This window comes from Anomaloglossus baeobatrachus, chromosome 7 (assembly GCF_048569485.1).
Source record: "Anomaloglossus baeobatrachus isolate aAnoBae1 chromosome 7, aAnoBae1.hap1, whole genome shotgun sequence".
In the NCBI taxonomy this organism is placed as follows: Eukaryota; Metazoa; Chordata; class Amphibia; order Anura; family Aromobatidae; genus Anomaloglossus; species Anomaloglossus baeobatrachus.
The window spans coordinates 126,875,482-126,899,281 of NC_134359.1; the positions used below are offsets into that span (position 1 = coordinate 126,875,482).

The following is a 23,800-nucleotide window of genomic DNA, read 5'->3' on the forward strand; positions in this document are numbered from 1 at the left end:
AAAAAATCATCTTTTTCACCATATATCAACTTGATTTGAAGCCTAAGACTCAAACATGCAGTGTAACATATAGTACATAATATTATCTTATATCTTTGCTTTTATTTTTTAGTGAAGCTTTAAAGGGAACCCATCAAACTAAAGGTATGGCCATAGCAGTGCTGTTATACTAACAATACATACATTCATTGAAGAAATTCGAAGTCTGGTTTTTTTTGTTTTTATGTTTTTTATTCATTCATTAGAAGTTTTGGTCTTCGTGCAGATAAGGATTTGAGCTCTGCCATAGCCTGTCTTTTGCCTCTGGTGTCTTTAGCCTCTTTCTTATTTTTATAAAGCACTGGTGCCATGTCAGCCATGGGTAGCTCTTGCGCCAATTGATCTCTTGGCAGTCTTCAGGAAAATGACACCAGTGCCTGTGCAGATTTAGATCTTGTCTCAATGAGGAGATAAGATCTCAATGCATGTGTCACTACCGGCACCATTCTACTGAAGACCACCGAGAAGTCATTCTGCACATGAGCCAATACTGGTAGGTGGCACTTGTGCCAATAAATCTCTTGTTAGAGTAAAGTAAAGTGGCATTGGTGGGGGCGCATGCACAGAATGAGATCACGGCTCATCATTGAGCTGCAGTCTACATCTGTGCAGGCATCGGTGCCATTTTCCTGGTGATTGCCAAATGATCAATTTGCTCAAGTGCCGTCTATAACTGAAACAGTGCTAGTGCACTATTTAAATAAGGAAGAGGATAAAGACACCAGAGCCAAAGAAGGGGCCATGGCAGAGCTGAAGTCCCGACTCAAGGTCCCATACCAATGCACAGAAACCATAACTTCTAATGATGATTTTAAAAAAAAAAAAAAAACAAGAAAAAAAAGCAACTGGCTGTGGATTTCTTCATTGAATGTATGTATTTAATTACAAGTAAAATATATCTTTGTACCGTGTTAGCCAGTAGAGATAAAAAAATTGTTTAGAAGAACTGAGAGTCCTCAGTGGTTGATACCTTTTAATGGCTAACTGAAAAGATGGTAATAATAGCAAGCTTTCGAGACTACTCAGGTCTCTTTATCAGGCATGGTATAACACAAAATCTGAAGACTTCAGATTTTGTGTTATACCATGCCTGATGAAGAGACCTGAGTAGTCTCGAAAGCTTGCAATTATTACCATCTTTTCAGTTAGCCATTAAAAGGTATCAACCACTGAGGACTCTCAGTTCTTCTAAACAATTTTTTTGTATTTAATTAGTATAACAGCACCATTATGGCCTTACCTTTAGTTTATTATGCATAACCCCAATGACAGGTTCTCTTTAAAGAGAAAATCCTATGGTCCCATTACACAGTGACGTACCAGCGATCTCACCAGCGATCCGGCCTGGCTGGGATCGCTGGAACATCGCTATATGGTCGCTGTTGAGCTGTCAATCAGGCAGATCTCCACAGTGACCAGCCATCAGCCACCAGTGACCCGTGTAACGATGGCTCCCTGCACACTCAGAACTGGCGCTCGTTTGTCTCTTGCTGTCAAACACGCTGATGCGTGCTGCACAGCGGGAGACCAACAAGCAAAAAATGGTCCTGATTGTTTTGTCACGATCAGCGACCTCGCAGTAGGTGCCCGCTCGCTGCTGCTTGTCACACACAGCGATATCGCTGGCGAGGACGCTGATGCGTCACAAAACCTGTGACGTTTCAGTGATCTCGCTAGCGATCTCGCTATATGTGACGGGGGCTTTATTCTTGGCTCTGTGTTTCTACACCTCTGCTCGGTCAGTTTGTTTCCTAGAGGAACAATGACAATTCCCAAACACGGACTGTATGAACAAAATGCACCTTGTGATGGGTTTATCACTGTAATCTGAACTGAGAGCTCCACAAAGAAAGCTTTCGCCGATGAAATAACCCAGCTTCTCATCACCCAGAAAACAGCCCAATTATTGGCTTTCCTCAGTGTTTGAATTATACTATAATATAGAAATAATATAACATATCAGGCTAAATTAATGGAAAAGATGTCCAGGCATGACTTTGTAAGGCACAGTGTTCATGTGATATGTTAGGTCTATTAAGCCATTTTTCCATCTACCGCATTTTACTATAAATCACCGTGAAAATATTTTACAGCATACTTTTCTGCAAATTACTTAAATGGGCAGATGTTAAAAAATACCTTGTTTTTTTGAAGAACAGACGTGCAGTTCCATGACTTTCCTCTTAGCCATTCAATTTAGCCAGTTATGTTCATTATTTGGTAGATAACAGCTGTAGTGCTTTTGCATTATTCTCTGTCAATATCTTAGTGGAATCATTGAAAGGACAATGTAGGAGCTCAGTTTAAAAGCCCTCCGAGATGTTCAATTTTATAAATTCAGTTCTTCAGCACCACAATGAATGGCAGAAAACTACTTTAGGTGATTAAACCAGTGATCAATTGAGAACCATTAATTTCAGGAGGGCTTATTATATTTTCCATTTTTAATTCGAGGATATACTGAATATAGTTATACGCACTCACCGTTATATTTGTACCCATTAACATCGATTGCAATTAGTTTACAAAATGAGATATTACTATTTCTTTGCACACGTTTACTGCCCGACTCCTTTTTTTATTTTCTGTTGGAGGCAGAATTGGTTTGCACATGAATTTTTAGTGGTAATTTTTCCAGATCTTTCATAATGGCTTTCATTAACTTGAAATGCTGAAAACAGAATCTGCATCCTCAGGTTTGCTTGTTTGTACGAAAAGAAAAAGGCAAAAAAGTATTTGAAAATATGTAATGAGCTGCAGTTTCTATTTGACTAACATGTCACATAAATGCATAGAATACTTAGTGTGAAATTGATTCAATATGTGGCATTATTCATACAAGCATAGCAAATGGTATTTTAATAGCAGTAAATGGCAAACTGAATAGTGAATCATTTATGACAATCAATAATGTATTGTTGAAATATTAAAGGGGTGGTCCACGGTACTCTGGTGATAACGTATAGATTGGTGGGGTTCTGACCATTGGGACTACCACCAACTGGCAGAACTTTATACTTTTATCCCTGTTAGAATGGAGCTGTAGTACACATGCCTGACCGCTGCTCTTTTCATTCTCTAGCGTAGAACCAATAAGAATGGATGGAGCAGAGGTGGGCATGCTGTCATTCACTGTCCGGATCTGCACTTGCAGATTCCTACTACGGAATTGGACTCTGCTCACATTGCAGAGTCCAACAGGCAACCTGATCTCTCTTAAGTGCTCAGCTCCGCTGGGCGTCGGCTGAGTTGTTTCACTGCTCCCAGCCATGCAGGAGTTAGTCCTTTTTGGAGCTCTGTGCAACTCTGCTGAGAGCCAGGTTGCTGATTACCATCCACAGCTGCTCTCTTCCTATTTAAAGCTAGGGAGTGTAGTAGGAGATCGCCAAAGATAGCTTTAGTGATCCTGGTCTCATAGGTTGTCCAGTTCTTGGTGAACTACAGTTGCTTTTCTGCGTGGTGTGAACATTCCCCTGTTGTGTGTTTATTCCTTACTCATTTCTTTATTCCAATGTACACTTATTGTCTCCATTTTGTGTTTTGAGTGTAGTGTGTACGAGGTTTCATTCTCCTTTGTCCGTGTCGTTTCTGTGGGGTTTTGTTACTGGGTTTCCAGCCCGCTCCCAGGGTGGAGGAAGTAAGATCATGGCTCGGGCAGATGTCGGGGTCATGCTGGGGGCTTGGACCTGGCTACCATCAAGCTTACCTCCAAGATGATTGACAGCACATGGTCTGGAGTCTGAAAGCGAGCTTAGGAGCCCTGTTCCGTCAGTACATACCCCGTGACACATGCACACTGCCACTCTATTCTAACTGGGATAACACTGCCCAATTCTGGTCTTAAGTGGAGGTCACAATAGTAAGTGTAAATATCAAACATATCAAAAAGCTAACCAGCACCAGCAAACAGAAAAAGACAAGTGTGAATAGCTGCAACTTGTCACAAATATTCAATAGAACAAAAAATACAGCTCCACTCTTCAAAGTGCAGCTGTATTATTTGGTTATATTGAATGGTCATGACGGCTTGCACCTCTTCACACTTGTCTTGCTCTGTTTCGAGGTGCTGGTCAGTTTTTTGATATTTGCTATATACTCCTTTCTGACTGAGCACTTCTCCAATCAGGATAGGGCATTTTAAATTAGAGCTGTATCCTGCCTGCTCCTAAATTGTAGACTTTCAGCCTAGGTAGGGACATATTAGGTTAGAGTCCCAACAAAGGGGTATGCCTTGTCGCTGTTGGGCTCTTATGATTTGGTCAATTAGTGTGCTAAGTATCTATATTTTTTACATATTTTCTACGGCAGTAAACAGTTCCACATTTATATATTCAATGTTTGCATATTACAGCCTTTCATAGTGCAGCTGTATTTTTTTTGGGTTATATGCAATAGTTAATGTAGTCTTCAGTATAGAAAATGTATGCTACAAATCTGTATTGAAATGTTTAGCCTGCAATCCTATTTAGTTCACAAAGAAATGTGCATGAATAGGGCTTGTCATCTATGAATCTTTGCATAATATCTACTTAGAGACATTGGGAATGTTCTTTATCTTTAAAAAAATAAATAAATTGAGTCATTTGGTGGAAATGGTACACATTAATGAAATACACACCTGACAAATTCCCCCACATTCCAACACGTTTTATTTTTGTATACTGTTCTGCAATGATGATTGTCCCTACTATCAAATGCAGACATTTACAGGCCAGTGATTGGCTGCAGCAAAATAAATTTCAGAGGGGTGCAGGATTGCTGGAATAAAGAGGATTTGTCAGAGGAGTAATGGGCCTTTCATAAATTTATAGGAAAAGGATAGGTAGAAGATCCAGTGTAAAATTAGAAAACCCAGGTAGAAAAAACTTGGCTTTTATTGTAGTTTAAAAGTAGTAGCTCAGGACATAAATCTGGCAATGTAATAGTAACAACTATAGAACATGAATAATGCCAACTGCCAAAATGCGTAGGCCCACCACCTGCAGCTCTTCCTATTGCATTGCCATATGTATGTCATGGGTAGTTGTCATAGGGTGTCCAGTGCCCTACTGCCCCTGCATCTATGTGGTGACTTGTGGTATGGAAGTGTATGTGTCTGTATTGCATTGTATTAATGTATGGTGTTCTCTTGTAATATGGCCGGCTGCCACAAGGTGTCACTGGTTCCTGGGTCCCTTAGTGAGAAAGGAAGGATAGGGAGTGACAGAGCAGCAGGGGGTAAAGTGAGAGGGTGGCTTACCAGCAAAGGAAGAGCTATAGGAAAAGGCAGCTTCCTATTTCATTCAGATAGGGAGATGCTGTTGTAGTGGAAAGAACAAGAAAGAGAGGACCAGAAGGGTCAGAAACGTGGAGTGAACAGGGTGGAGGTGGTTGAAGCAGAACAGAGACAGGATAGAAAGGAAAAGAAGACGGAAGCAGCCAAGATATTTCAAAGGGGCTCATTTGCAGTGGAGTGTAATTTCAGTGTGTCATGGAGACGTAAAAGAAGTTGCTGCGCCCCTACCTTAGGCTGGCATCTGCCGGTACCTGTGAGAAAGCAGTTGCAGCGGGAGAGCAAGTGGGTCCATCCATCTGTGAGCTGAGCTGAACGATCCACCACCATGCTGGCGGAGTGGGTTAGAAACGGGAGGATGTCACCCCATTACGGCCGTCCCTGTAGAACTGAGCCAGTTGCAGAAGCAAATGTGTATGAAGGATTATAAAGATGAGGTCTCTGTCCTAAGAAAATAGAAAGTAAACAAACGGCTGAAGAAACGGAAGCGCAGCAGTCAGCAGGTACCACCTCCACACCACCTACCACCCACTCCACTTTGCCCCCTGTGTGTGTACTGTGCTGGCGTGGGTTGGGGTCCACAGCCCTCGCCCACGACTGCCCCTCTCTGGCACATTACATAGTGATGAGTGGACCGGATCCGTGCGAGTTCAAAAAAGTCGGAGCACTGACCTCAAGCCTGAAGTTCTCAGAGAACTCCGGGTAATGATCTTGTTCCAACCAACTCGGTAATAAAAAAAAATCAAAAAGAAAGAAAGAAACTAAGAATAAATCAAGCACTTTATACTTGCCGGTCTCCTTGCAACTGTACACTGCTTCCAGGGCTACTCACTCTACTTGTGGAGCCAGTCTTAACTTCATGCATATGCACTGCTTCCCACCTCCACCGCTAGCCCCTACAACTCTGATTGGTTGCAGTCAGACAGCGCCCCCACCCTGTGTTACCGCATTTCTGACTGGTTTCAATGAGAGGTGCTGTCTGCTCCTAGATTGCTGTAAAAATAAATACAAAAATTGGCATAGGGTCCCCGCATATTATGACACCCAGCATATGGCTAGAGGCTGCAGCTGCACACTTATCTTGACTGTGTATCAAAATAAGAGGAACCACATGTGGCTTTAAAAAAAAAAAATATGTATGTATATATATATATATATATATATATATATATATATATATTTATGCTAATACCTGGGAGATGGTATTCTCAGAATATGGAAACCCATGGTTATTGCCCCCCCCAGCCTAAAAATAGCAATCCACAGCTGCCCAGGATTGTCGCATCTATTAGGATTGTCGCATCTATAGGGTGCTTTACACGCTGTGACATCGCTAGCGATCTCGTTAGCTATGTAACACACCAGATCGCACATACGATTTGCCGAGATCGCACATGTGACCGGCGCTAGAAAAAAAAAAAAAAAGACCTATGTGCGATCTCGGCAAATCTTATGTGCGATCTGGCGTGTCACACCGCTAACGAGCTCGCTGGCAATGTCGCAGCGTGGAAAGCACCCTTATGGTGAGGCCTGTTCTGAATGGAACCTGTCTTGTTAAACCTCTGTGTGGTCTTGGCTACCTTGTTGCAGCTCAGTTTCAAGGTGTTGGCAATCTTTTTTATAGCCCAGGCCATCTACAGTCATATGAAAAAGTTTGGGCACCCCTATTAATATTAACCTTTTTTCTTTATAACAATTTGGGTTTTTGCAACAGCTATTTCAGTTTCATATATTTAATAACTGATGGACTGAGTAATATTTCTGGATTGAAATGAGGTTTATTGTACTAACAGAAAATGTTCAATCCGCATTTAAACAAAATTTGACCGATGCAAAAGTATGGGCACCTCAACATAAGAGTGACATTAATATTTTGTAGATCCTCCTTTTGCAAAAATAACAGCCTCTAATCACTTCCTGTAGCTTTTAATGAGTTCCTGGATCCTGGATGAAGGTATATTTGACCATTCCTGTTTACAAAACAATTCCAGTTCAGTTAAGTTTGATGGTCGCCGAGCATGGACAGCACGCTTCAAATCATCCCACAGATGTTCAATGATATTCAGGTCTGGGGACTGGGATGGCCATTCCAGAACATTGTAATTGTTCCTCTGCATGAATGCCTGAATAGATTTGGAGCGGTGTTTTGGATCATTGTCTTGCTGAAATATCCATCACCTGCGTAATTCAACTTCGTCACTGATTTACACAATTATACAATTATACAAGCTGCACACTGACTACATTTTAGTAAAGTGTCATATCTTCAGCTCTCTTATGAAGTCCAGCCAATTTTACAGGCTTCTGTCGCGCTGGCGTCTTTTTAGGCTTCTACATTCTGTTCTAATTCTAAGTTTACACTTATTATTTGTTTAATTGTGTGTCAATATTAGGTGCTACATGCTCTTTTTTGCTCTGCTGTGACACTTTTCTACTAAAGGCCGCTTTACAATACATCTTACGATGTGTCGGTGGGGTCACGTCGTAAGTGATGCACATCCGGCATCGTAAGGTACATTGTAGTGTGTGACAGGTGCGTGCGATTGCGATTGAACGTTAAAACGTTAAAACGTTCATCGCATGCACGTCGTTCAATTCCTAAAAATTTAACGTCAGATTGTTCATCGTACTCGGGGTAGCACACATTGCACTGTGTGACACCCTGGGATTGATGAACAGATCTTACCTGCGTCCCACGGCTCCCGGCCGACAATGTGGAAGGAAGGAGGTTGCCGGAATGTTTATGTCCCGCTCATCTCCGCCAAACACTTCCATTGGCTGGGTGCCGCGTGACGTCGATGTGACACCAAATGTCCCTCCCACTCCAGGAAGTGGACGTTCGCCGCCCACATCGAGGTCGTATGGTCGGGTAAGTATGTGTGATGGTGGTTACTCGTTTGTGCAATACGTTCAACAAATTGAATGTGCCGCACATACGATGGGGGCGGTTACGATCGCATACAATATCGTATGCAAAATCGTAACGTGTAAAGCAGGCTTAAGGCCGTTGTCCCACTTGCGAGTGCCTCGCGTATATTTCGCGCAAGTTTTGCGATGCATCACCCGTTACGGACTCACACTCTGCTCACAGGAGCTGGTCGGTTACATACATCTCTTTGCAGCCGACCCGCTCCTGTGAGCAGAGTGTGAGTCTGTGATGGGTGATGCACCGCGAAACATGCGCGAGATATACATGAGGCACTCACAAGTGGGACACCGGCCTAAAGGCCCCGTCAAACGCTACGATATATCTAACGATATGTCGTCGGGGTCACGGAATTTGTGACGCACATCCGACATCGTTAGAGATGTCGTAGCGTGTGACACCTCCGAACGACTGTTAACGAGCAAAAATACTCACCTTATCGTTGCTCATTGACACGTTGTTCATTTTCATAATGTCGTTCCTCCTTCTGCGCGCTGGTTGTTTGTCATTCCTGAGGCAGCACACATCGCTACGTGTGACATCCCGGGAACGACGAACACAGCTTACCTGCGTCCCGCCGGCAATGAAAAAGGAAGGAGGTGGGCTGGGTGTTCCAGCTGCTCATCTCCGCCCCTCCGCTTCTATTGGGTGGCCGCTGTGTGACGTCACTGTGACGCTGAACGTCCCACCCCCTTCAGGAAGAGGATGTTCGCCGCCCACAGAGACATCGTTAGGGAGGTAAGTACGTGTGACGGGGGTTAACGACATTGTGCGCCATGGGCAACGAATTACCCGTGATGCACAAACGACGGGGGCGGGTGCGATCGCTCATGCGATCGCACGATATATCGTAGCGTGTATCGCCGCCTTTAGTCTCTCTCGCTCTCTTCCTCTCCCTCTCTCTCAGTCTAACGGGTATGTTGAGTATATTCTCCTTGAAGATTTGGTGCAGAAGTCAATTCTTGCAGTGTTTTTGCAGCAGATTTCAATCATTCTCATGAATGGGAAAAATCTGCACCAAAAAGGAGGCAAAATGCAGAGATTTGCTGCTGCATGTTTCCTGATGCAGAAATAGTACAGAAATGTCTGCTCCAAATACTAAACATGTGCACATACCCTTACCTTCTTATTAACATTACACAGATCATGTGTTCCGTAACACTACAAAAATTGCTCAGGAACGGTTTGAAAAACAATAAAAATGGTTCAGGATGCTAACTGGAATCCTATTTTCCAATTTCATATGATCGGGTATCAGTGGGATGTACTGTAAGAGTATCCGTTGTGATTAGTGGAGGCCTCACCTCACAAGGTGCAGTTTTCTTTCATGGTTATTCCAGCTCTCCTGGGTATCATACTTTTCCCCCAGAACTATAGGTCCTTCTATTTAGTGATCATCATTTTTCTGATCTTTACAAGGGGGTGTGGCTCTTAGTGTAGTCCTGTGTGCCACACCCACTTGTAAAGAGCATTAATATTAACACTAAATAAAAAGGCCCGTATCTCTGAAACCAAATGTCAAATTTAAAAAATTACATAAGCAGAATACGTAAGTGAGTAAAAATGGACACTTCTGACATGATGACAGATAATCTTTAACCCCTTCACGACCATGGACGGATATATACGTCATGGAGCGTGTCCCGTTAAGCCCCGCCCCCTGCCGCGGGCAGGCGGCAGTTGGCACACATATCAGCTGTTTTCAATAGCTGATATGTGTGCCTGCTAGCCGCGGGTGGAATCGCTTCCACCCGCGGCCATTAACCCCTTAAATCTTGCTGCCAAAGTCTGGCAGCAAGATCTAAATGCGCGTGGCCATGTTTTTTACTTACCGCCGCCCCCACCGGAAGTCACGTGCGTGATCACGTGACTATCGGTGGTCGCCATCGTAGCACAGGGTCATGTGATGACGCCTGCAGCTACGAAGTTTCACTTTCGTTTTCCGTCGGCCGAGAGCAGAGGGAAAAATAAAGTGACTGTATCTGCTGTTTACAGCTGTATAGCTGTGATCAGCAGATAGATGATAGCGATCGGATTGCTGATCGCTATAGCCCCCTAGGGGGACTAGTAAAATAAAAAAAAAGTAAAAAAAAAAAGTTTTAAAAAATAAAAAAAAAAACCAAAAAACCTAAAAGTTCAAATCACCCCCCTTTCTCCCCATTGAAAATTAAAGGGTTAATAAATAAATAAATAAATATACACATATTTGGTATTGCCGCGTTCAGAAATGCCGGTCTATTAAAATATAAAATCAATTAATCTGATTGGTAAACGGCGTAGTGGCAACAAAATTCCAAACGCCAAAATTACGTTTTTTGGTCTCCGCAAGTTTTACGCAAAATGCAATAACAGGCGATCAAAACGTAGCATCTGCGCAAAAATGGTACCATTAGAAACGTCAGCTCGAAACGCAAAAAATAAGCCATTACTGAGCCATAGATCCCAAAAAATAAGAACGCTACGTGTTTCAGAAAATGGCGCAAAACGTTTTAACCCCTTATATACAAGTAAACCTATACATGTTTGGTGTCTACAAACTCGCACCGACCTCAGGCATCATACCCACACATCAGTTTTACCATATAGTCAACACCGTGAATAAAACATCCCAAAAACTATTGTGCCATCACACTTTTTTTGCAATTTTTCCGCATTTAGAATTGTTTTGCTGTATTCCAGTACACCATATGGTAAAACTTATGGTTTCATTTAAAAGTACAACTTGTCCCGCAAAAACAAGCCCTCATATGGCAAGATTGACGTAAAAATAAAAATGTTACGGCTCTCGGAAGAAGGGGAGCAAAAAACAAAAACGCAAAAACGGAAAGTGCCCCGGGGCTGAAGGGGGTTAAAGGATTATGTCTTGAGGCAGGATACCACAGGGCATTTCTTGATGGGTCAGCAGTGTTTTGGGGGCAATATTTGGCAAGGGGTTTTAAGTTTTATGGCTGATAGGTGTATAAACACAAGAATATTGTGAGCAAACACGACAGTTAATGATCGATAAATAGTCACTCTACTTACTGTCAGTAATCCAAACCCCTGCTATCACACTTCTTTCCTGTGAAGTGCCCGTTTCACTGGTTTGGTCCTCATGCCATCTGGATGGTTGCAATTGCAGACATCACAGAAGTGACCTCTTCAGACTAGAAGTCTTATGGATTCAGTAGTGTTTCCATTAGTGTAGTAGGCCAAGTAAAGTACATTAAAGCTAATGCATCATCTGCTGTCCATTGTCTTCACTGTTTTTGGGATAACGCTTCCTTAATAAGGATAAAAACCATCTTTCTTGCTTTATTGGCAGATCTTTTCTATTCCTTTTACTACAGTATATTGCTTACCATTACAGATATACAACATTTTTTATTTACTAGGAAATAAGTAATTAGGTTATTAATCACTCAAAGAGGACAGTTGGTGTTATTTCATTATATATTTGTTGGTATTTGCTACGAAGAGAAGGAAAGTGTGAGTGTAAATAAACAAATATACTGTAATTTCTTCATTCACTGAAACACCAGAGCTATGTGGACACCATGTGCTTTCTATGCATTGTTTAGTGCAGTTTTGTCACAAATCTGCATACCTACCTTTATGCCAGCAAAAGCAATGAAAATTCTGAAGTTTTGCTTCTTTTTTCCATGCAGATTTGATGCAGAAATCCATTGTAGCATGTAAATTAATTCTGCATTTTCCAACCCAAATGCATGAAAAACACATGGAAAAAAACCCATGCAGAAAATGCATCAAAAGCGCACCGAAAACACACCTCAAAAACTCATCTTTCTTCTGCCAGGACATGCAGATTTGGTGCAGAAATTTCTGCAACCAAATCTGCAACATGTGCACATTGAGTGAAAAATATTTATCACGAAAATTAAAGGACCAAGTAACAAATTAGATGGGAATATACAGTCTCTTATAATATATATATATATATATATATACACACCGTACCGACCAAAAGTTTGAACACACCTTCTCATTCAAAGAGTTTTTTTTTTATTTTCATGACTCTGAAAATTGTAGATTCACATTGGAGGCATCAAAACTATGAATTAACACATGTGTAATGAAATACTTAAAACGTGTGAAACAACTGAAAACATGTCCTATATCCTAGGTTCTTCAAAGTAGCCACCTTTTGCTTTCATTACTACTTTGCACACTCTTGGCATTCTCTTGATGAGCTTCAAGAGGTAGTCACTGGAAATGGTTTTCCAACAGTCTTGAAGGAGTTCCCAGAGATGCTTAGCACTTGATGGCCCTTTTGTCTTCACTCTGCGGTCCAGCTCACCCCAAATCATCTCGATTGGGTTTAGGTCTGGTGACTGTGGAGGCCAGGTCATCTGGCGTAGCACCCCATCACTCTCCTTCTTAGTCAGATAGCCCTTACACAGCCTGGAGGTGTGTTTAGGGTCATTGTCCTGTTGAAAAATAAATGATGATCCAACTAAACGCAAACCGGATGGAATAGCATGCCGCTGCAAGATGCTGTGGTAGCCATGCTGGTTCTGTATGCCTTCAATTTTGAATAAATCCCCAACAGTGTCACCAGCAAAGCACCCCCACACCATCACACCTCCTCCTTCAAGCTTCACGGTGAGAACCAGCCATGTAGAGTCCATCCGTTCACCTTTTCTACAAAGACACGATGGTTGGATCCAAAGATCTCAAATTTGGACTCATCAGACCAAAGCACAGATTTCCACTGGTCCAATGTCCATTCCTCGTGTTCTTTAGCCCAGACAAGTCTCTTCTGCTTGTTGTCTGTCCTTAGCAGTGGTTTCCTAGCAGCTATTTTACCATGAAGGCCTGCTGCACAAAGTCTCCTCTGAACAGTTGCTCTACAGATGAGAAGGTGTTTCCAAACTTTTGGTCTGTACTGTATATATATATATATATATATATATATATTTATACATATATATATATATATATATAAATACAAATTAAAGTACCTATTTGTGAAGACAGTGTGATGCCTGCAAATTCTAATTTGAAAGGAGTAATTGACATGATCTTAAAATGCATTTGACCCACTCTCTATACCGGTTTAATGAGCAGAAAAGGTGATGAGATTGAAATTGACGGCACATAAGCTGCATGACAATACATGGTTAATGACTTTTCACCGCTCCACTCTTTCAGGGACGATCTGCAATACTTACTGAGGACCAAAGAGATCTCACTTGGCAAGAAGAATATGTGATATCACAGAGGCCCGTATACATAAACAGGTAAATTCAGATTAAATTCAGATTAAATTCACTTCTGTCAGTAATATGTTTGGGAGTCCTGAGTTTTCAACCGGAGGAGGAATTGTGATCTTTCTTTTCCTGTGTGTTGCAGTAATGCACTCTCAGATTGCAGAAGCCTCGCAGTCTACTGCCATATGGCCCTGTTGAGCATAGAGTAAATAATGGATTTGTTTTAGGAATATACCTAAGTAAGCCATATGGTTTTACTTACATGCATGTCATTGATGATTATAGACTTTCCTTACATTTGGAGCTCCCAGGTGACATGTTCAAAACATTTGGTTTACAGTCACTATTAACTAATAATAACGTTATTGTGCCCTGATGGGTGTTGAAAGGAAATTAAAATTCATGAGATAGGCAAAAAAAAAATCATAAAGTATCCAATGAGGCTTTCTGAATTGTGTAAACCCGATAAAGTTAAAAGTGTTTGATTCCATGTGGGGTATTCTGTTCTGTTTTATTATGCTCATTTTAAACTTTTTCTGGAGGACAAATCTCATACTGCACCTTAGGATGGAGCACCTAGAAATTTGGAAACCAGGCTCTGTGTGCCATCTATGCAATGATGTTTTGTTATCTGACATGCATGGGTGCTGTTGAGTGAAGTGGATACAAAATATATTATATATAAACATAGATATAGTCCAATCCACATTCTGGGCATGTGCTAACTTACAATTCTAAAATCTGTGGCTTTGTTGCACAGTTAGATGACAAATAGAGATGACCAAATCGATTTGTAGGACCCTGGTCCAGTGCCCATGTCAGTATTGCTTGGCTGCCGGCTGAGAGCCACGTGAACCACTTCCTACCTGCTGGCACTCCTGGCACCTCTTCTAATTTGTAGTCCCGCCTAGACATCATCATTGCAGTGTGATGCAAGCATGACATCACACCAGGTCTACAGATCAGAAGAGATGGCAAAAATCCCGGCAGGTAAGAGGTGGTTCCCATGTCTTCAATACCCATTAGACCAGGGTCCAATTAATTTCTTTGCTCATTTCTAATGCCAAAATCTGTCAATTCCTCTTAATATTCCTATTCTTCTTATATATCATATTCTTTGTAGGTATCAGTCACTGCACACAAAGCAGATATCATGAATAAAGTTTAGTATTTAATTTGGGAGTCAAATTGTAATGAATGAGGACCTCCGCCTCACTGTATGAACTGCTCCATTGCACTGATTGAGGCCTAATAAAGAATCTAGCATTGCTTCAAATCCATTAAGCATTCTTGTAATTTTCAATAATAGGACACAAATGACATACATCCCCATATTTAAAGAAATGGGAACAATTTTTCACAAGCGCATATGATCCAGTCGAAATTCAAATATATCTTTTAAACCAAACCTGAAATGATTGATGCTGCCGAAACCATGGACAGCATGAATCAGATACTGACTGCATTATTTCAGCCATGTATGCATGTCTAAGCATGATATTAGATGGGGATATATTTGATTATGTACTATGGGGTAGATTCACCAAAGCAATTTTGCCCGAATTATTGCTTTGTAAAGTTGCAAAAAGTTAGCAATTTTTTTCCACTTACATGCAAATTTCTCCCAACTCTGTCAAAATGGTTGGAGAAGAGGCAGCAAGGGTTCGCGGGGCAACGTGGTGACGCCACAGCTTGTCTGATTTTTCCGGAGCAGATCTTTTCCCAAGAAATCTTTAATCTCAAGAACCGGAGTAAGGCTTTACACGTTGCAACATCGCTAGCAATTGCTAGCAATGTCCAGCGCGATAGCACTCGCCCCCGTCGCACATGCGATATGTGGTGATTGCTGCCTTAGCGAACATTATCGCTACGGCAGCTTCACACGCACATACCTGCTCGGCGACGTCACTGTGACTGGCGAACTATCCCTCCTTCAAGGGGGAGGTGCGTTCGGCATCACAGCGACGTCACCGCGACGTCACTAATCAGCCGGCCAATAGTAGCAAAGGGGCGGAGATGAGCAGGACATAACATCCCGCCCACCTTCTCCCTTCCGCATTGCCGTCGGGACGCAGGTAAAGAGATGTTTGTCGTTCCTGCGGGTTTACACACAGCGATGTGTGGAGCTGCAGGAACGACAAACAACATCGTACCTGCGGTTGACCCGACATTATGGAAATGAATGACGTTACACAGATCAGCGATATTGTACACATCTGTGCTCGTGCATCGTCACACCTAGGATTTACACGTTGCGATGTCGCTACCGGCACCGGATGTGCGTCACTAACGACGTAACCCCGACGATATATCGGTAGCAATGTCGCAACGTGTAAAGCCCCCCTTTAGATTTGTGTTGAGGCATACGCCACTCGACAGACACTCCAGATGTACAAAAAGAAAAAGTTATGAGCTCCCCATGATTAAATAGTGTTGTTGGTTGGATCAGCCTTATACCATGGGTGCCAAATTCTGCTGATGAAGATCGCCTCATACCATGGGTGCCGAATTCTGTTGATGAAGATTGCCTTATACCATGGGTGCTGAATTCTGCTGATGAAGATCAAATCTTGAAGAAAATTGAGAAAAATTAGGTCATCTACTGGTTACATTAAAAAGTATTCGCACAGAGTAGAACAAAGTAACACATTTCTGGCTCTAAAACCTGCTTTACACGTTGCAATTTCGCATACGATATCGTATGCGATTTGCAACGCCTCTATCGTATGTGTGGCACGTTCAATTTGTTGAACGTGCCGCACAAACGATTAACCTCCGTCACACGTACTTACCCGTCCATACAACCTCGTCCACTTCCTGGAGTGGGAGGGACGTTCGGCGTCACATCGACGTCACGCGGCAGCCGGCCAATATAAGCGGAGGGGCGGAGCTGAGCGGGACATAAACATCCCGCCCACCTCCTTCCTTCCGCATTGTGGGCCGGGAGCCGCAGGACGCAGGTAAGATCTGTTCATCGTTCCCGGGGTGTCACACACTGCAATGTGTGCTACCACGGGTACGATGAACACTCTGACGTTCAATTCTAGAGAAATGAACGATGTGTGTGCGATGAACGTTTTACCGTTCAATCGCAATCGCACGTAGCTGTTACACACTACAATGAACCTTACAATGCCGGATGTGCGTCACTTACGACGTGACCCCGCCGACACATTGTAAGATTCATTGCAGCGTGTAAAGCGGGCTTAAGTATCATTGTCATTTTTCGTGTTTCTTTTGTTTCTATTATGCACACATGTTGTTCATAATTAATTATATAAAATAAGTATTGATGTCCTCATATGATTGATCTCATGTCTTGTACAAGTCTTTACTGAGATCCTAAAGAGTAAAGGGCCATTTACATGCTGCGACATCACTAACGATATATCGTCGGGGTCACGGTGTTTGTGACGCACATCCAGCGTAGTTAGCAACATCGCAGCATGTAACACGTATCGCAAAAGAGGCAAAAATCGTTGGTATGTGAGACGTCGTTCACTTACCAAAAATCGTTGCCTATTCAGTAGTGAGGTTGTTTGTCGTACCTGCGGCAGCACACATCGCTATGTGTGACACCGCAGGAACGAGCAACAACCTCATACCTGCTGCCGGCCGCAATGAGGAAGGAAGGGGGTGGGCGGGATGTTCGTCCCGCTCATCTCCGCCTCTCCGCTTCTATTGGATGGCTACCGTGTGACGCCGCTGTGACGCCACACGTACCGCCCCTTTAGAAAGGAGCTAGTTTGCCGGCCAGAGCGACGTCGCAGGGAAGGTAAGTCCGTGTGATGGGTGTAAGCGATGTTGTGCGCCACGGGCAGCGATTTGCCCATGTCGCACAACCGACGGGGGCGGGTATGCTCGCTAGCGATATCGGTACCAATATCGCAGCTTGTAAAGTACCCTTTACTACAACTAAGGGCATACTTGGTGCCAGAAACGCGTCAGTTTTTCTGCAGTATGGGAATACTCTTTTAATGTCTCCAAAATAAAGATTTATTAGTAAAAGTGCCAATAATTCTCACTTTTCCTCAATCTCCTGATATACCGCTTAATGAATCACCCCAACATGCCTTCTCAGCAAGTCTTGATATATCGGGGCCTAAATGTATTTGCCGTACTATTTTACATAGCACTGTTCTCCCACTTGACTGTATAAAGTACTACATCCAGCTAGGGTATGATTACAAAATATAATTGAACCTCTCTTGGAAAATTAGGCTTTCCAATACTTGTACCTCTATAGCATTGTAACCTTTGGCAAAGAAATTGTGGCAGATTTCTGTAAACCAGGAGAGCATTAGAAGTTATATGTTTTTAAATCCCCCAGCCTTATTGTGCTGACCTTCAGTGACACAATGACAGTCTCCTGCCCTTTGCAACAATAAATTCTAAATATCAGCTATCAGAAGAGTCAGCGAAAAGACGGTTATCCTTCCATGCCGTGCCGCTGTGTGATCACTGGGGCTGTCTGTTCTTTGTGCACAGCGTAAATTATTACAGCTGCATAAGGAAACATTTCTATAACTGGAGCTGATCTTTTGTCATTATGACAGCGAATCCTAATCCTGGTGACAGATTGCATTTAAAATTTAAATCATAACTGTGTCCCCCAAAAATGAAAAATGAAAGTGGGTTGTCGTGGTCAAGAGTAGGATGATCCGACAAATACACAAGATAATTAAAAAAAACCTCTAAAAAGTTTTAGAATGTAAACGATATAATAAACGCATGAATCAATTGCTTCTTTCTATAGCATGTACATCCAATTCCGATGTGTTATATGCGTATTTTTAATCTGTATTTTATTTGTCTCTAGTATCTCTATAGTTATGGAGGCTGGACCTGCCGGAGGGACTGGGGGAATGCTCTGCAGACAGCCTGCTATAACAGGCACTTTGTGTATTGTGGTTATGTATAGTTTTAAAATGGTTTGAAAAAGGCTCTGCGTGGCCGAAACGTTGCACAATGTTTCTGCAATTTTCGGATGTGTGAACTGGATTCAATAAAGCTTTTTCTGTGAAGGAGGATTTTTGGTGCATTGGACTTCTGGATTTCATGAATATGTTGGGCCCATTATTCTGTATGGAAGATTACGCATGGCCCCATTGTTCTGTATGGAGGGCTATGTATGGCCCATTATTCTGTGTGGAGGACTATGTGGGGCCCATTATTGTGTATGGAAGATTATGTATGGCCCCATTATGCTGTATGGAGGGCTATGTATGGCCCATTTTTTTCTATAGAGGACTAAGTAGGGCTCATTATTCTGTATGGAGGGCTATGTAGGGCCATTATTCTCTATGGAGTGCTATGTGGGGACCATTATTCTGTATGAAGGACTATGTGGACCCCATTATTCTGTATGGGGGACTAAGTGGGGCACATTATTCTGTATGGGAAAAACAAAGACCAAGTACAGTGAACCTCATAATGATGGTAGTGTACATGAACCCCATAGAATACATACAAAAACTTGTGAACGAGAGGGGGAATTTACCATGTTTTTTTGGAGTAAGAACTACTGCACCACAATTGTGAAAAAAGTATACAGTTTTTATTATTACAAAAAATACAAAATACTGGAAATCACATGTGATTGCAGTTAGTGATTAGACATATGTAACGACTGAATGCCGGTCATTATGACTATTAAGATACGATGGCACTATGGAAAACCCAGGGACACAAAGATAGGGGATAACAATTTTCTTTATAAAAAAAACAGTTCTCTTACAATGTATGGGCCACAACAGCCCGGAATAAACAATGACAGTTTATGCAACTCGGAGGACTTCAAGTGTCGGTCTGTAGGGATGAACTGGACTATATTTCCCCCCACTATACCGATCCCTCCCTTATCTATTAATGGGGCTTACCCGGGTGCACTACTACAGATAATGGCACGTGATCCCTCCAAGGATATAATCTTACAACCACCTCCCCTTATGTTTACAATTCAATCAGGGTACCCGGCCACCTTCCCATATACAGTCAGAAACAAGTAAATATATGCACATGTACCCTTATACCTGTACCTCTATTCAATATTCGGTACCTCACTGCCCCAGACAGTGTGATGAAGCAAAGGCAGAATAGTCCTATTATCAGCACAACACAGCTTAACCTCCAATAACTTCCGGTTCAGAGCAAACGCCTCAGGATAAACAAGAAAACACCGCTCCTTCTCAGGAAATTATCTGTAGAATAATCCTCCTTCTTCTTTATCCTTTCTATCTATCTGTCCCTGACTGACTATTATACACCGATCGGTATCAGGTTAATTGTTACTCACTGAAGTCTTTCACTCAAGATGGCGTCCGTCCCCTCAGACTGCTTCTGATTCACTCTTAGTTAATTTTGTCCAAACAGTTTCTGGAGAAAAATTCACTCAGATGAATTCCCCTCGTCAGGGGCAGTAGGAGCTCAAAAAAAAAACAAGTAAGCAGTCCATAAAAAGAAGAAAAAAAAACAGGCAATCCTACAAATCCGAACACGGGAAAATGACAGACGTTTTTCTCTTGCACAGTCCCTCAGATCCTGACTGAAATTTTTAACTGTCTCTCTGTGTCTACGTTACCAGGGAAACCTAATGTAACTCCTTACTGTCTAGCAGTGTGCCTGCCCTCTAGTGACACCTAGTGGCCATTTAAGTTATAGCATAAATATATATATATATATATATATATATATATATATATATATTAACAAACATGCAAGTTTATCTGTGGAATGTATAGCACCCAAGGAGGGGAGTCTATCAGCCTCACATGTGGACCCGGTCCCGACACGTGTTTCGTAGGTGCTTTAACGGGAGACTGTTGAAGCACCTGCAAAACACATGTCGGGACCGGGTCCACATGTGAGGCTGACAGACTCCCCTCCTTGGGTGCTATACATACCATAGGTAGGTCCTTCAGGTGCCAATCTCCACCATGGTATGCTTTTTTTTTTCTCTTTATTTGAGATTATGTTATGTACTCGCTGATGGTGTTACATACTATAGTGTTCAGGCCCTGATTTGGACCTTATCCTGTTGGTTACTTTTCATGTATAAGCACTCCATTACTCTACTATCTTGGGGGATATACCTATGTTTCTCTGGTTATTTATATGGCCATCTGGAATTAATCTAACTATCCTGTTCCCCGCACAGAAATTAAGGGGTGGCCTGTCTCCCTCCCTGTGACCTTCTTTTCTCTGTCTCATTTAATTGGATTTTATCTATGTACCATATTTTTCGCTTTATAAGATTATAAGACGCACCCCCAAATTTGGTGAAGGAATAGAGAATTTTTTAATAAATGGGGTCCGTCTTATAATGCCAGTGTCTGTCTAACAAATCATATAGGGTATATGTCCCTCATAGCCCCCCCATCCTAAAATTAGCCCTCTGAACCTGGATATGGCCCAGTGATGCCACATGTCCCCTATGCCTGGCACACATCCTCTATGGCTGGCACACAGCCCACTGTGGCTGGCACACGGCCCACTGTGGCGGCACATGGCCCCATGTGGTGGCACACGGCCCCATGTGGCTGCACACGGCCCCATGTGGCGGCACACGGCCCCATGTGGCTGCACACGGCCCACTATTGCTGGCACATGGCCCCATGTGGCTGCACACAGCCCACTATTGCTGGCACATGGCCCCATGTGGCGGCACACGGCCCCATGTGGCTGCACACGGCCCCATGTGGCGGCACACGGCCCCATGTGGCTGCACACGGCCCACTATTGCTGGCACATGGCCCCATGTGGCTGCACACGGCCCACTATTGCTGGCACATGGCCCCATGTGGCGGCACACGGCCCCATGTGGCGGCACACAGCCCCATGTGGCGGCACACGGCCCACTATTGCTGGCGCATGGCCCCATGTGGCGGCACACGGCCCCATGTGGCTACACACGGCCCACTATTGCTGGCATATGGCCCCATGTGGCGGCACACGGCCCCATGTGGCGGCACACGGCCCCATGTGGCGGCACATGGCCCACTATTGCTGGCACATGGCCCCATGTGGCGGCACACGGCCCACTATTGCTGGCACACAGCTCCCTGTGTTAGATATCGCCCCATGCTGCTGCTTTTAGTAAAATAAACTTTCCTTACCTTCTCCAGCATTGTCCTGTCTGTGTCCCCCTCCTCGGGGTTGAGCTCCGGCCTCCTGCATTTCCTGGTTCTCGGCCGGTCATGTGATCGACACGGCAGAGTGAAATCTCTTGTGCCTTATCACAGCAGCAGGAGGGAGGCCGGGCAGACACGCTGGAGGAGGTGAGTAAAAAGTTTATTATTTTACTGTTTGCAGCAGCATGGGGGCCATAGCTAACACGGGGGAGGGGGCATGTGCAATCAAAGAAGGGCGCAGGCAGATATAATATACACTTGCTGCCCCAGCCCATCGCTGCGGTGCACTTTCAGCACCATGGTGGTGGACAGCGGCTGTGCATATTATATGAGCGGGAGCAGGAGATCAAACGCTGCTGCTCCCAGCTTTCACAAGTCCCCCAGCAGAGCTCCAGAGCTGCCCGCACCTCCCCTGGACTCTGTAGTGTGTGTATATATATATATACACCCCCCCCCGTATATTCGTATTATAAGACGCACCCCCTACTTTCCCCCAAAATTTGGGGGAACAAAAGTGCGTCTTATAAAGCGAAAAATACGGTATGTCTAATCACTAACTGCAATCACATGTGATTTCCAGTATTTTGTATTTTTTTGTAATAATAAAAACTGTATACTTTTTTCACAATTGTGGTGCAGTAGTTCTTACTCCAAAAAACATGGTAAATACCCCCCGTTGTTCACAAGTTTTTGTATTATTCTGTATGGGTGACTATGTGGAGCCCATTATTCTGTATGGAGGGCTATGTGGGGTACATTTTTCTGTATGGAGGACTATGTAGGGCCCGTTATTCTGTATGGAGGACTATGTGGGGCCCGTTATTCTGTATGGAGGGCTATGTGGGGCCAATTATTCTATATGGACGGCTATTTGGAGCCCATTATTCTGTATGGAGGGCTATGTGAGGCCCATTATTCTATATAGAAAGCTATGTGGGGCCCATTATTCTGTATGGAGGGCTATGTGAGGCCCATTATTCTATATAGAAAGCTATGTGGGGCCCATTATTCTGCATGGAGGTTTATGTGGGGCCCATTATTTTTTAAGGAGGACTATGTGGGGCCCATTATTCTCTATGGATGGTTATGTGGGGCTCATTATTCTGTATAAAGGACACTTTGTGGCCCATTATTCTATATGGAAGACTTTATGGAGCCCATTATTCTGTATGGAGGGCTATGTGGGGCCCATTATTTTGTATCGAGAACTTTACATGGCCCATTATTCTGTATGGAGGCTATGTGGGGCACTTTATTCTGTATGGAGGACTATGTGGGGCCCATTACTCTGTATAGAGGGCTATGTGAGGCACTGTATTCTGTATGAAGGATTATTTGGGGCCCAATAATCTGTATGAAGGACTATGTGGTGACCATTATTCTGTATTAAGGACTATGTGAAGCTCGTGACTAGGTTGGCCCGTGGCTTTGTCTAAGTTTTTAATTTTGACCCTCTGTGTATTTGAGGTGGGCATCTCTGTTTTATAGCAATTTGTGGGAATATTTTTTTCTCTGTGAGCTGTGTGTTCTCAAAGGCTTGATGTCTACCAGGTTTATGATGTGTATGGTTTTATATATGCAGACAGCACTATGGCATTTCTCAGTAATTATTTGATGAGATATCAGCACATCTTTAGTAAACCTAACAATGCCTTTTTTGTTGTAAAACCTGTGATTGTAAAACAAAAAAAATGTTTGCGTGGTCAAATAAATTGCCTGCAAAGAATGTTTATTGATGATTTTACAGGTCGATCTACGCTCGGTTACTTACATTCATGAGTTTTCCTCCCATCTCATACAGATTACATTATCGTTGGCAGCTTATTTCATACTATGAGATTTTTTAAACCAATGCTAATTTTTTTTTAATCATCGTAAATGATAAATGCAAAATTATTTATCTTTTTTCTTTATATAATTTCTCTTGTTTGAATATTGAAATAAAAAATGTGTACCTATGGTCATTTAAGCAAATATCCTCTTTAAAAGGCCTGTTAACCTTTACTTTGCCTTTAAAAAAATATTAATTTTTTTCATGTCTTATTATGTGAAATGAAGGATATTTACACATGGCACTATTTAGGCACACCATTTAGCAGCCACCGAGTTTTTTTTGTTGAAGCCACTTCAGGAAAACATCAGTAGTCGTCTTTCTCAGGCGGTTTCGCCAGCGACTTTACTGTCCATCTTAAGGCAGCTTTCATGGTATACTGTTAAGTATAGA

General features: G+C 42.8%; 1 protein-coding gene across 5 annotated transcripts in view; it reads left to right on the forward strand.

Moving 5' to 3' along the window:
- The window catches only part of PARD3B (par-3 family cell polarity regulator beta), a 1,965,757-nt gene that overhangs the window by 419,650 nt on the left and 1,522,307 nt on the right, over positions 1-23,800 (forward strand). For all 5 annotated transcript variants that reach the window (XM_075317687.1, XM_075317688.1, XM_075317691.1 and 2 more), the window contains exon 5: positions 13,389-13,477. In XM_075317687.1, the coding sequence (XP_075173802.1) occupies positions 13,389-13,477 (89 nt within the window). The remainder of the gene's footprint in view (positions 1-13,388; positions 13,478-23,800) is intronic.